The 15,664-nt window shown below is 35.9% G+C and overlaps 1 protein-coding gene across 5 annotated transcripts in view; it reads right to left on the bottom strand.

Moving 5' to 3' along the window:
* Positions 1-2,181: 2,181 nt before the first annotated feature.
* Positions 2,182-15,664, bottom strand: part of LOC106057327 (cytosolic iron-sulfur assembly component 3-like) — a 32,292-nt gene continuing 18,809 nt past the window's right edge. For all 5 annotated transcript variants that reach the window (XM_056022086.1, XM_056022088.1, XM_056022089.1 and 2 more), the window contains exons 7-9: positions 14,985-15,057; positions 12,694-12,831; positions 2,182-3,645 (exon numbers count right to left, since the gene is read on the bottom strand). In XM_056022086.1, coding sequence (XP_055878061.1) covers positions 3,246-3,645; positions 12,694-12,831; positions 14,985-15,057 — 611 coding nt within the window. In that variant the 3' untranslated portion in view covers positions 2,182-3,245. The remainder of the gene's footprint in view (positions 3,646-12,693; positions 12,832-14,984; positions 15,058-15,664) is intronic.

Here is a 15,664-nt window from a genome sequence, read left to right on the forward strand (position 1 = left end):
CTAATCTGTAATGGTGATGGTCCAGCAGTTTCATCGTTTTGTGAGTTTGTTCCCTCTGAAACCGTAATTTATGGAAGTATGAATCTGCTTGTAAAGTTTCGATTTTAGCAAGTTTGTGTCATACATTTTTTCATTAGGATTTCTATCAGATTTTTATGTCAAAATGACACTTCACGATTAAAAATGTTAGTGTTTCCACTTTTGTGTTTTCTCGGTTCACTTGAGGCCTTCACTGCAGAGAATACTTCTCAGTAACAGTGTTAGTTTCTGGTTGACACAAACTCCCCATGATTAGCACTGTCCTCTGCAACTTCTAGCGAGTAGGACCTAGGAGCTGTGTACGTGATATGGTAGCCTTACTTGGACCATGGCCATCACTGCTGGTGAAGAATCCTACGTCCAGGCCTGTTGGTTGGATAAAAGCCTTTCTAACGTTCAATGGGACTTCATTGAAAGTAGACACAAAAAGAAATCAACATTCTTTTACATTTCTCTGTAGAGCTAATAAATTCTTCTGAAAATGAAGGTAAATTGCCACATAGTATATTTCATCCAATAACTTTATCATTGCAAGTGAAGTTTGAACCCAAATAATTGCAGGCTTTCCATTATGACGATATTATGCAGTACCTTCTGCCCACCTGATGGAAGGAGAAAAACTCTGATTTCAAGAGACTTTTTGTTAAGGTCGGAGCTGCAATAGTCAAAGGTGTTGACACTGTAGAATTGGTTGCTTCTCTCTCAGACACTCGGTTAAAGCTTACGCTGGTACATCTTTTTTTCCAACCAATCCAACGTAATCCAAAGTATTATCTCACTGTGGAACATATCCTCCTTGATTGCCCCAGATACTAAGATATTAGAGGGAAATATTTTGGAGCAGACAACTTGAAAACCCTTTTTGATTATGTGAACCTGAAAAAATACTGGGCTTTATCCGAGAAGTGGGGTTGACTACGAAAATTTGATTTGAGATAGGGCAAAGTAATTGTAAGTATATATATTTACAACAGATTATTATTGAATTATATACATTTTTGAGCTATGAATGGACCTTATTTTTAATAACTTAGCTGTATAACATTTAGATCCTGAGCTATAGAGAGGAAGTAACCCTTGAGGATTTATGGGCACGACATGGCCTAAATTGTGCAGATGTGCCAAAAACTCAAAATATCAAACCAATCTGTTAATGGCACAAGATACTTCGAGAACTCTTGACATTCAACATCAATAAGCAGCAGAATTGTTGCATGGAATATTTCCACAATGTTATGTACAAAATACTGCTAAATTCAGTACACGAGTTTTCAAAGAGGTTTTTGATTGTGGTGGGGTGCTTCTCTTGAGGCAAGAAATTTGATTTCAAAGTAGTTTCTCCATTACAGAGTTACACATCTAGTCTTTCCATAGCCCGTCTTTGTGGTTCCTAGTGTACACTGTCACAAACTGGCCATCACTAACCTACTTCTTTTCTTTGTTCAGTATAAAATGGGCAAAGAAGTTTTAGATTGCTTCACATTTAGTTCTTTTGAGTTTTGGGTCATTCATTTTTTGAAGTGATTTCAACGTTCAATTCATTGATCTAAAACTGGTATTATAGAAAACTGTGATAGGCAATAACTTTTGCGGATGTTAAGCTTTAATTTCCAAAATACTACTTTCAATGTTGAAGAAATACCTTGTGAAAAGCCTACTAGAAGCTTTCAACTGCTAAGCGTTTTTATGACAATCTGTATTCAGGTGTTTGGTTATATCTGGGAGTCTACCACACATCAAATGTAGGAGCATGAGAAGCGTCTAAATAAGCATCAAGACAGAGATGCCATAAGGCCATAACTATGAGGCTATTTATATAAAGGCGATGTACTAAATCATATATTGAAAAAAAAAATTTGACATTGATCAACTTTTAACGAAAGAAGGATATTGCCTGTCCTGCCCAGACATTTTAAGAAAAGCATGATGAGTGGTCCTAAGCGTGACTGTCCCACCCAAGTAGGGTCACCTTACCTATTACTAACAAAGTGAAAATAAATATGTTAAAAGTGGACTAATTTGCGAATAGAAATATTTCTTCAAGCTATTCCTCTGGAAGAACTAAGCTTCAATAAATTATTTATCAGTACTTCAATGTATTGCCGGAGATAATTATTTAAATGAAGAAACAGAATAGAAATCCTCTTTGCAAAATAGACATTTTTAATCCTCATCTTGAAATCACACTAAAAGCAACATAATTTCAATAGTAGATTCACAAAAGTAGACATAGTAAACATTTTCATCAACTCAAAGACCCCCAATTATTGTATTCTCCTTGTATGAATAACCTTTCTTATACAGGTATTCATTTCTGAGAAACAAATCTATTTTTAATCTAGGTTCTATGGAAAATCCATTGTCTGTTTTCAGTAGTATGCAATCTTTTATAACTGAATTTGTTGTAAACATTTATTCAAACCATGAAACCTTGGTTGTATATTACATGACACAAAGTGATGTGAAATAAAATAATAATGTACTCTTATCTTTGGAAGGACAAGCCTTAATACCATATTGGGCAGCCTATGATTTAATTAGAACAGATTACATCTTAATGATCCTACAACTGCCCATTTATAGCTGTATTTTATACACACTCACAAACCTTTCTACTCACTCACATAAAATACCTTTCCATTGCCTTCCTCTTTCTAAACTGCCTATTATAAACAAATATAATTTTATAAACATACATAGGCCTACATACACACTCTGACAATTATTTGGCTCCTTTATTTAAAATATATTAATATTTATAAATACATTCATTTTTTTAATCTATGGAACATAAAATGCCTTTCAGACAATCCCAGCCATACACAGCTATTCAATGTTTTGATAAAGAAAATGTCCATTTAAGTGTTATTGTTTATTTGGACCATGCAAATATTCACCTCAACTCATACAAAAATATCAGGAGAAGAAAATGAAAACATTACAATATGTTATTAAAATTCTTAATGCATACTTTTAAACTTAGAACACCAGTAAATTGTTAATGGTAGCTTCAAGGCATCTTAAAACATGAGCTTTTTTCATTGTCTTTATGTAGGAGAATAAATGAATAAATATATGAATTTATATTTGGTTAATTCTGTTTTGTGTTGACATACAATGGACGTACTTAAAGTGCTCAGAGATAAAATACACCTTTCATGCTTCTGAATAATTCCTTAATTGAAAAATGTTTAACTTAGCCATCATTACCATTTAATATTGATGGCATTATTTGATTTTTCCACAGCATGATACTGAGTGTGAAGCATTGCATAAGCTTTCTGTGAGCCCTTGCCTCCCAGCCACTTCTCATACAACTCTTTGACTGGCTTCAAGTCAAAAGGATCAACAACATCAACACTTGAATAGATTTTCTCAACTGCTTGAAGTCGATTTTTTTGAGTCTCATTAGGCTCAGAGCGTATTTGTCCACCACCATTGTTGCATGCAGAGGGACATGCCATTATTTCAACAAAATGATATTGACATTTGCCACGCTTTAGTTTTTGAACAATATTTTGAATGTTTCTAAAGCCATAAGCTAATGCAAATTTAAGTGGTGGTTTTCCTGAAATTTCAACAGTAACCTCTTGAAAGTCTTGATTCCTAAAGAACAAAGTTGAAACATTTAGAAAATGAATGCAAGTAATAATAATAATAAAATATGTTACACTTTGATCTTTACCTTGAATATAAAAGTACACATTTAGGCTTTAAAAGACAAGTGACAACTCTTATATTATAAAAAACTCTGTTAATCAGATGTGTTTATTTTAAAAATTTATGACTTGTAAGATATATAGTATATGGGTATATTAAATATCAGATGGCAGCATATTTTTACAAAAGTTATATCAACTCACTCCATCTGTCTGGTACAAATTTTGAACACTTTATTTTTCCAGCACCCATTCTCAGATCAAGTTGAAACTTTACACAATTTTTTATTGTACCTAACAAAACATGAATCAATAAAAAGAGTTAACCAATCAGTCAATTAATTACTGGTGATCAATTATTTTGTCTGATACCAAAAAGGGTCCTGTAGACCAACCTCCAGCCATCGAAAAGTTTTGTAACAATGATTTAAAATAATATAATAATTCCTTATTATGTAAAAATTCAAGATTTTAACATGCGTTGAAACTTAAGAGCAATATTAGTGTTATTTGGATGATTCAAGACTTGATGTGACTGCTGATTTGAAATTTGGGATTTTTGTCAAGTGACATTTGATTTCATGTATATTTTATGTGCAACTCTAAAATGTTGAATATGAAAATGTAAAGTAGATTCAGCCTTTTTTTTTTCTAAGAAGATTACTTATAGAAGTACTTTTTCAAACATAATAATGTCTAACCGCTGTTTCTCATTTATGTATCTTTAACTGATGATGAAAGAAAACAAAAAGCTGAAAATAAATTATGTTAGGCCAGTAAAATCTTTTTCAAAAGCATGACAGTTCCACATAAAGCTGCAACATAAGCAAGTTATATTGCTCAGAGTAAAACTACAAATTTATGAAGAATTCCTTAACAGTGTACAATTTAAGTTTGCAAATTTAATTGGAGTCTACCATGATCACAATGTTGTTTACAGACACTGCATCATACAGCTGGACATTCTCTGAATATATGTAAATACTTTTAATTTTTTGGGCCAACATTCTTGTAATTTGAAGAGTGCTTTAGTTTTATGCAACATATTTATATATTTACTACATGAAAGTAAGATGACTTAGTGTAGGATGCATCTTCTAGAAAATTAGAGAACTGAAAAAAAAAAGTATCTTTCTTCCATAAAAAAATTTGAATACTGTATGAAATAGTTGATTCTGCAAGGCAATATCCGAGATTTCAAGGAACAATTTCTATTTGGTAATAAGTTAGATGGTGATGAAATGTGTTAAGTCCCTTGCATTAATTCACCCAATACTTGCATGTTGTTTTTTTTAGGGAGGAGAGGAGATGTTGATGAAATGTTACATAATATTATCTGTTATCCCCCTAACAGATATATTGTAGGAAGATTTATGCCCATGCATGTAGGACACAGTGATGGCTGAATAAAGAATCTTGTTTACATGTTAACTTTATAAAAGTGTTTGTTGCAATTCTAGAATTTATTTTAACACTAGGTAAAGCTAAAAATGACTGTTGGAAAGCAGCTTTTCCAGTAATATTACATACAAAATGCTGGGTCAGAAATAGATTAATGGGTGAATTCCTCAGTCTGTTCTTAAGAATAATTACGTCCCAATTTAAACTAAATTTATGGCAACTGTTATCAAAACAGTATATCCTCATGCATCACATTAGTTTCATTTTGATATCATTAAGTAAAAAAAGTTCCCCTTTCAGACCTTTTTTTTTTTAATTTTGTATTGTTTTCATATAAAAAATTGTATGGTATACCAAAATTTTTCTTTCAATTTTTGGCCTGCTACTAAGAAAGTTTGCCATCAATGCCTTGGATAATTGTACATTTAATTCTTGCACACCCATTTTCAGATCAAACAGAAACTTTACACAATACCTAGGTCTTATAATAAATGAAAAACTGTCATGGAATCCCCATATTGATGAAATAATAAAAAAAAATCAATTTAGGGTTTATTAAAAGAAATTTCTATAAATTAAATAAGAACATAAAACTAAAATGTTATTTAACCTTGGTTAGGCCAATAATAGAATATGCATCTTCTGTTTGGGACCCTCCAACTCAAGAAAACATTAAGAAACTGGAACAGACACAAAATAGAGCAGTGAGATTCATAACTAATGAATATTCACATTTGACGAGTAACAACTTTAGTAAAATCACTAAATTTAGAAAGCCTTCAGGATAGAAGAGCTAAAAGTAAAGTAGCAATCATACATAAAACACTGAACCATAATCTTCAAATACAAAAACAAAATTTAATGACAAAGAAAGACACAAAGATAGAGGCACATTCCTCATTCCATATGCTAGGACAAATTTGTACAAATGCTCTTTCTTCCTTAGCGTTATTAGAGCATGGAATGGGTTGCCTGAGCTAGCCAGGAAAACCAGTGACTTGGCAGAATTTAGGTCATTGGTTAATATGCATGACTAAATGCATGACACGTAGGATGTAATCATCTTCTTTTTTGAAGTAACGTCTGTATCATATAAGATTTATTTACCAGTGCCTAACAAAACATTAACTAATTGAAAAATTAACCAATTAGTAATTACCTATTGGTAATTAATTATTTAGTTTAAAATAAAAAAAGGAAAAAAAATCTACATTAAGAGATTTAGTAGTAAATGTGGAGTTCTTTCCATTAGATAAGCTTTGTTTTTATATTTATTAGCGGCCCCCGAAAGGGGAAAAGACGCTATTAGTTTTGTGTGAAATGTCTGTCCGTCTGACCGTCTGTCCCGTTAAGATCTCGTAAACTAGAAAAGATATTGAAAATCCGACATCACAATATTTTAGACCATTCAAAGTTTTGATGCAACGGCTCCTTTTTTTTCCCTGAAAGCGAAAAATCTAATTTTTAAAATCAGTTATGCAAGCAGTTTTTTTAAAGAGAAAAATCCTGGTGAAGACTGGGATATTCAACTTCGGAATCCTTGGGCGCCTAAGAGTCTACCCAGCTCTAATGGGTACCTGACATTAGTTGGGGAAAGTAAAGGCGGTTGGTCGTTGTGCTGGCTACATGACACCCTCATTAAACGTAGGCCACAAAAACAGATGAACTTTACATCATCTGCCCTATAGACCACAAGGTCTGAAAGGGGAACTAGTTAGGCCAGGTTCACATCTAACTTTGCATTCACTTGCACCTATCCTTTGATCTGCTGCACCGTTGGGGCACTACACAAGATCTGTCAACCTTCTATCTCCATTCTTATCTCTCATTTGTCTTTGATATAATTTCATTTGGATGTTCTTTCTGAAAATATTGAAGCCTGCCTGAGAGGACCGCTTAGGGGGCCGATTTTAAGTTTGTGTTTCCACACAAACTGTCTTTGTAACCATGTTTATATTAAATTAACTTGAGTAACAAAACAGAAATAGTAAAATAAAAATGGACACTCATCCTCTTAGTGAAATTGTGACCAAATTTAATTTGTAGAATAGGTGAAACATGTTCCCTAAGACAGTAAAAAACATGGAGGCAGAGAAAAGGAAAAATGTGCTGTACCAAAATAATATGGAGCTGGACCTTCATAGTGTTATGACATGATTAGGAATTAGTTATTTGTTTCGGGAATAGGGTAAAGTTTTACTTAGCGACGATGACGTAAAGTTGGTTAAAAAACAAGAACGCTCTAAGTGACGCTACAAAGAAGACGCTTCTTGTAGAGCAGTACAATAGATATACGGATTTACGGACATAGCTGACATCGGATGATCCCTTCTTGATTATTAAATATATTTGTAGAACAACATCAGCGTCGACTACATATTTTGATTGTTTCGGCCTTTCGCCGGTGTTACTGAAGTAGTTCGAGTTCAGTGTTACTTCCAGTCAGACGTAGATCTACACTAGTTATATTTCAAAGAATCAACACCGCGCGGAAGCCTTAACAACGTGGCGACCCCAGACTCAGAGCTTACTGGCATCAACATCCAGAAGGATAGAAGCCCTCTGTTAGGAGGAGGCAGAAGTTAACATCATCGGCCTAGTCTGCAGCTAGACCCTGATTGTACAGCCACGTCGGCGAAGGAAAGCCAGTGAGGTCCTGGACTCGTAGACCTAGGAGGTAACGAGACATTTGTTATTTGTAAACGCCCAAACGTTGGGGCATCATATTGAAACCTGCAGTTTGGTATCGAGAAGGCTACAGTTTTGTTGAAGGGAAGAAAACCATCCTGTCGAAGCCGTACTGAAGAGATATCGCCTGCCCGGCATCTTGAGAACGAACGTGAAGGTCACCTCTGCAAGGCCAAGATCGACCGCTGAAGTCACGCCAAAGAACTTTTGACGTAGGAGCCATCGTACTGCCTACGACACTTAAGTGCAGTAGTGCTATATTGCTCTATGGCTCGGCTGAATCTGTACTACACGTTAGATAGCCAGATAGCCGGTATTTTAGCACTGGATTCTGACTTTGTCGCTGTGTCAACTGTTGGACCGTTCCAGTTTCGCTTTGTACAGATGACCACCCGGAACCACCGTACCTGCGTCGGAACCAGCAACCGGAACCAGACTCTACGCCATCGATGAACCGGAACCAGACGACAGATCACCGTGAACCAGAACCAGACGCTGTACCACCGAAGAACCGGAGCCGTTGCAGACCAGCACAGAAGGACCTTGGAGAGCCGAAACGTTCGCTGTCCTTATCTCGCCGCTAGGGAGACATTGCCGTGAGCCTTGCCGCCGGGACAGACATTAGCGTAGGAAGAGTGGACCCGAGACCGATTGTAGAGTTATCATCGCTTCTTGGACAGATAAGTGTTATTTAACTACTTTCTCCTTAGGATAATTAGAGTCTGTAGGGAAGTGACCACTCGCTAGATTATCACACCAGGTTAAATCGTGGTGGATTGGGGATATCCTTAAAATTAGATGTAATCTAGCAAGAGGTCCATATATATGTTTAGCTGTTAATTCGTCCTGTATGTGAATGTGAACATTTAGTTAAGCATTTTTTAGTAACGTCATGTATTAATTGTTTGCAATACTCCCGTCCTAAGTCGTACTGTCAGACGAAAGTCTCATTCATTAGAACTAGATCTATAGTTTGTTGTTTATCGTATTTAAGTTTATTTTCATAGTTTATTTGTATGAGTTGTAAGTTATTTACACTCCTGGCTGTGAAAGCAGGTAAGAAGTAACTAACTAAGATCTAGCGTAATCTAGACGAGATCTGGGGAACAATCGAGGTGAAGCCTGATTGCCCATTTGTAATTTTAGTATTTGTAAATAGACAGGTTGGTCTATTTACCGGCGACTCGTGTTGAGTAGCACGTAGTCGGTTGGAGTGTGTGTGTGTCGCACATCGTATTCAGTCGGGTCAGAGTGTAGCCTACACGCCTACACACTTGTATCAAGGATACTAAGTGTATCTTGGGAAAGGGTAGAAGTGATTATTAGTCTAAGTTGGTAGTCTAGACGCCGAGGGTAGAGTGACGAATTTAATTCGTTGGAATTAAGAGATATTAGGAAGCCGCGGAGCGAGGGTACGCTCAAAAGGTAATTTGATTTATAGAACATAGGTAATAGAAGCTATTAGGCTTTTGTGTAAGATAATTTAAATAAAAAGCGAGGTAAAGTAACATAAAAATAATATGGCAACTGCTCCAGGTTACGACTTAGAAGAGTTTAGGAAAAAGTTAATCCAAGAGGCCAAGACAGAACTAGAACTACGCGGCAAAGAACTGGCCGCCTATGTGCAACAGATGGTGGAGGCAGAAACAGAACGCTTAGGGAAGGGGAGGATTAGAGAAGCAGAGCGTTTGGAGAAGGAGAGAATTAGAGAAGCAGAACGCTTGGAGAGAGAGAAAGCTAGAGTCAGAGAAAAAGAAGAAGCAGATCGCATAGAGCGGGAGAAAGTTAGAGAGGCAAAAAAGTTGGAGAGGGAAAAGGTTAGAGAGGCGGAACGTGTAGAGAGGGAGAAAAAAGAAGAGGCGGACAGAAAAGTGAGAATTCAAGTTGAACAGATGAGGATAGAGGCTGGTGTAAGTGTGTCCACCGAAGGGAACAGCAACAATAGCGCCAACATAGAAAGCCATAGTAGCGCCGCATGGATGAAAAAAGAAAATACAACCTTTTGCGGAAGACAAAGATGACATTGGCGACTATCTAAAACGTTTTGAAATTAAACTAGCAAAGTTTAATGTCCAGAAGAAGGAGTGGTCCGAAATCTTGGACTTCGTACATGGGAAAGCCCTCACGATTTGCCAAAGCCACGACCACTCGATGCAAAACAGCTATCAGGTGCTAAAGAAGGAACTGCTAAACGCATACGGGCACAACGAGGCAACATTCCGAAAGAAGCATTACGAAAACACTCCATCCAGCCAAGTTGATCCGCAAACAACCATCAACTCAGAAAAGGACTTCTTCATTAAATGGCTCGGATTCGAGAATGTGAAGAACACCTACGAGGGGTTGAGGAACTTTATTCTGATTGACTATTTCATCAATAAGTGCGACCCTCAGCTACAGTCCTTTATAAAGGAAAGAAACCCTAAGGTAATTGAAGACTTGGTAGAAATCATTAGGATCTTTAAGAATGCTTACCTAAACAACCCACTTTCGGTTAGAGACCACAGAAAAAGACCTGGTAGGTTATGTAAAGGGAAATGATAGCAATGATAGGGATTATGGTAAAAGGAATGATGTTAGTGATAGGGACACCTATGGTAGGAGAAATGATAGGTCCAGGGAACGTGGAAACAATGGTCGGGATAGTTATGATGGCATAAAGGATAGATCCTGGGGAAATGAAAACAATGGCAGGGAAAGTTATGACAGGAGAATAGATAGACCAAAAGCATGTGAAAGAAACCTTAGGGACGTTACATGTTTTAACTGTCAGGAAAAGGGACACATGGCATACCAGTGTAGGAAACATAGAGGGAATGGAGCTGGCAATGGGAATACGCAGGATAATAGTGGCACTAGTGATAGAAGTAATCAAGGAAACCGTAGACAAGAGAGGGATAATCGGCCACCAGATAGGATTAATTTTGTAAGGAGCATCCAAGACAGGGATCTTGATAGTGGACATAGTGAACCAGATGAAGAAATTAACTACCTTGATTGTGGGGAAGATAGATTTAAATTATATCCGGGCATGATAAATAATAAACAGATAAATGTGATCCAGGACACAGCTAGCAGTACAATCGCAGTTCGAGGAGGATTAGTTAAATCTAAGGATTATTTAGGCTATACCAAATCAGTCAGATTGGCAGACGGCGCAGTCAAGAGGTTCGAAGCGTGCAAAGTGTTCCTTCGATCTCCATTGTACACAGGGTATTGCGAATGGGTAGCCATGCCGAAGTTATCTAGAGATGTTTTACTTGGAAATGTAGCAGGTGTCAAAGCCGCTACTGACAAACAGGTTAGGAGTTGGAAAAGCAGGTATGGCAACATGAGGCGAAACAAACCTAGAAAGGACAGAATTTGTTTTAACTGCCATAAACATGGGAACATCGCTAAAGACTGTTGGAGTAGGGCAGAACAGTCTGAACAGAAGATTGCGAGTTCGGATAGGAGGCACAGGTCTGTATCCGACAGTGACGATAGAAGAGATGACTGTGGTAGAGGTAATCGCAAGTCATACCGAGGTAGAAGGCCACACGCGGGCTATAGTGGTGTAAGAAGAGATGTTAACTCCAGTTGGAGAGAACAAATGTATGGGTCGTGTAGATAGCCATAGCACTATGCGATCGTAGTGTGTAAATAAATTGGATTTTATTTAAATTGCTTATTCTTAATTAATTGACTTAACTAGTAGTCATAACTAGATGGGTATTAGGTTATTTTACAGTATCTTGGAATAGTATATTTATGTTATAATATACATGCAATTGGGTCATTATTAGATTGGCTCATGTTGGTTATTCATTTCGGGTAGTATGTATGAATTGTATGTATGGATGTATGAATAGATAGGGCATTTATAAGGCAACGATATATTGATAGCAAGGAAAAGTAAGTTTTATAATTTATTCTTTGTTGTTGATCATGATCATACATCCATAAAGAGTTAGGTCGTGTGGGGACAAGTAAGTGGAGAGAGGAAATAAAATACGCTTGTAAATGCCCAAAAGAACGTTAGGTGTATAGTGGGAGAATGAGTTTTGATAAATGTTAATTTGTCATATTAGGTAAAATGTCTGTCCTGACGTGTGAGGGAAAGCGGTGTAACCTCTGGAACGTGATGTGATGAAGTATAGATAGACACACCTATAGTGTCAGCGCAAACGAACTATGTCTGCGGTCACCTATGGCACATCACATTGGACAGTATCATTTAGTGACACTTGAGGGAAATATGTATTCAGAAGAACTTGATTGTGGACACAGGAAGAGAAGCTGAAATCACAATCAAGACTCAAGTTGTGTTGTCTTTTATGTTTCCCTACATTTTTGGCCCTTGCACATTGTAAGACTAAGACAGTAGATTAAAAAATTGATATGCAATTTTTTTTAGCAGGAGGGGGAGGAGTTGTTATGACATGATTAGGAATTAGTTATTTGTTTCGGGAATAGGGTAAAGTTTTACTTAGCGACGATGACGTAAAGTTGGTTAAAAAACAAGAACGCTCTAAGTGACGCTACAAAGAAGACGCTTCTTGTAGAGCAGTACAATAGATATACGGATTTACGGACACAGCTGACATCAGACGATCCCTTCTTGATTATTAAATATATTTGTAGAACAACATCAGCGTCGACTACATATTTTGATTGTTTCGGCCTTTCGCCGGTGTTACTGAAGTAGTTCGAGTTCAGTGTTACTTCCAGTCAGACGTAGATCTATTTCAAACAATCAACACCGCGCGGAAGCCTTAACAATAGAAATGATATCATGGACATCAGATGAAAAGAGTTTTAGGATCAAAGTAGGTCAATCCTAATTAGAATATTGTCTATACAAGAATTCTAGCCTGGAGCCATTTGTTTTTATAACAATCAATACATATAAAATATTTTCACAAACCGTAAAACTGTGTAAGTCAATTTCTCTATATTTGTCTCAAGTATGTGTACAGCAGCAAATTTTGCAATGTGTTCCAAGTATCCACCAGCACTATTTCCTTGATGGTTAGTGAGTTGGTCTTCAACATCATTAGAATATCTAGTGAATTAAAAAAAAACAAAAGCTTTCAGATTACATGAGTTTTTAAACTTTTCAATTCAAATTTTGGAATGTTACTTGTTTGAAATTCTAGAGTATTTTTGTAATAAGTAAAAAAAAAAAATTATATTAAGAAACATTTTTTTAAAACTTATGTGGTAGTTTTGATAAACAAAGAAAATGAATGAAAACAGGAATACTACGTTCAGCTTACTTTCTTTCATTATTTTCAAACTTTCCTTTAGAAATGAGAACTATTTTGTCCTAGTCCTAAACTGCAGGACTGCATGGATGGAAGTGGGCATGGTTTGAAATTGGGACCATCGTGACTACAGTCTGAAGAGCATACTACATGACCTGACAGCCATTGCTTAGTCAGAATAGATTATCTATATATGATAAGCACAAAAATACCACTGACTCAATGAGTGATTTATGTATCAAGAGATCTTGCCAACTGTCCCACACAGGTTCCTTTTACCTCTTAAGTGCATGATAAGATACAGTTTGACAGATTCACAGCTTGAACACTGTGAATCAAGAAAAACCGCAAGTTTTCTAATTAACCTTTGCCTTTTATTTTCAGAATTTCCCCAAAAGGCTGCATTCTATTTATAAAGCATAAATAGAAATAGCACAAAAAATAAGACTTCCATATTTTCAAAACATAATTTCATTCTTTGTCTTTAAGTAAACTTTTAAAAATTTGCCTTACATCATATTGTATTTTAATTTCCACTGTCTTTTAGTAATGAATAAAACTTAGCCTAATAGCATCAAAAAGATAGATCTAGAGTCTATGTATTGAGAAAGCAAGAAATGATAATGATTTTGCCCATGTGCATATGTAAATAAGATTACTATACTCTGTAGCTCTCTCTTTTCTCTACATTTAAAAGGGGTCAAATAAACAATTCAAATAAATAAAACCAAACTGATATTTCCTTTTTTGTTTAGAGAACACAATGCCAAAATAAATATAGTGTGAGGGATGGAAGTGAAACTGATGGTGTGCTGTATCTTATACCAATCATTACTGGCCTTATGATTGAATGATACAAAACAAAGATGTAAAACTAACCAAAGTTACTATACCGGTATCTATAATTCAAGAGCAGAGAAATGTGTGGGGAGGGGGTCAATCCATTGGCAGAAGCTGAAAAAGGTAGAGGGTGTCATTATAATAACAAAGGTCCAAAAATTGTGAAAGCGTGGGTTGCAGGCCCATCAGATGGGAACAAAAAGAGAAATGTTAGGCTATTAAATTGAAAAGCAGAGTCAGAAAATGCACATCAAACCTTTTTGTTGTGGGTGGGAGAGCAGGAAAAAAGAGGGGGGGGGGGGGGGTAAAGAGAAAGAATAAAAGTGATTTAGGGCAGAAAAGTATGTGCCCGCTTGTGTGTCAAGAGGAGTGTTATAAAACAGGTCATTTCAATTCAAGTCAAAAATCTATGTCAGAGAACATAATGATAATAATAATAATAATTTTATTTATAAAGCGCTGTTAACAAACAAAATGTAGGCTCAAGGCGCTGTAACAACTTTACAAACAAAAACACGAGAGCTAAAATGACAGTTAATCTAAAAACGTTTTAAACAGATAGGTCTTAATGTTCTTCTTAAAAGTGGTGTAGCATGTTGTCTGTCTGAGATCAATGGGGAGTGAGTTCCAAACCTTTGGTCAGTGAACTGAAAAAGCACGCAGACCGTAGCTTTTGAGGGAGAAACGTGGCACTACTAAAAGCATTGAGTCCATTGAGCGTAGGGCTCTCTGGGGGACATATGGAGTAATCAGTTCGCTAAGGTACAATGATGAGCAAAAAAAAAAAAAAGATTCCAGAGAGAGAGAGAGAGAGAAAAAGAGGGAGAGAAGGAGTGAGAGAAATAATTAAAGAGAGCAATCCATTCCAAGTCAGTGCAAAAGATACTAGAAATACTAGAAATCACTGGCTAAGAAGTATGTTTGGGGGAAATAAGGCCTGTTTATTGGAAGTAAAAAACAAATCAACAGGCATAGCTGGTGTGTAATGCTAGTATCTTAATAAGCCTACATCATTAGCTAAAACATTTGTAGATTGAAAAAGCCAATAATATACATTTATGTGTACAAAAATATGCGACACCTAATGATTATTTTGATAGAAGTTTCTTACAAAGCATCAAGTCTATGTTCCTCCATGTCATTTAAATTGATATTTTCTTGCAGTAACATTTTTTCAACTTCTCCTTTAAAAACAAAAAGAAATCAATAAAAACATTTAATTACAAATAATAAAATAGAACACTACCTATTATCATTTATAAAATAAATTTTGATTGTTAAATGAAGATGAATAAAAGAAATATTTACAACATGCTCATTTAACAACCCAACAAAAAATGCCAATGAGGCTTACATAATTGTAACATTTTTTTTTATATTTTGGCTTACAGTTTTATCTTGCTTTTCACTTTTTTAGAAAGTCTTTTCTCCAAGTTGTGTAAAAATTTTATTTCAAAATTAATTTAATTACGCTCTATAGAATTGTGATAGTACCACTAATTACTTTTCAACTCCCTTCTATGTTCAACTAATACTGCAATTTCAGAAACTGTACATTTATCTACCTCAAACCTCTTTTAATTGATAATGTAATTCATCCATCATGGTTTGATTATGACCCCTTTTGTCATCCAGGGAGCTTAGGGCTTTGCACTAGGGTTTTGTGCCTCCTCGTGCGGCTGAGACCTATGTGAGCCCAGAATGTTTAGCTGCACATGAGCTGGGAAGGTTATTCCAGCTAGAGCTAGTGTCATTGGCCTTTCTTTTTTTCTCTGACACTTTTCTTCTGCC

The sequence above is a fragment of the Biomphalaria glabrata genome, chromosome 2, assembly GCF_947242115.1.
Source record: "Biomphalaria glabrata chromosome 2, xgBioGlab47.1, whole genome shotgun sequence".
NCBI lineage: Eukaryota > Metazoa > Mollusca > Gastropoda > Planorbidae > Biomphalaria > Biomphalaria glabrata.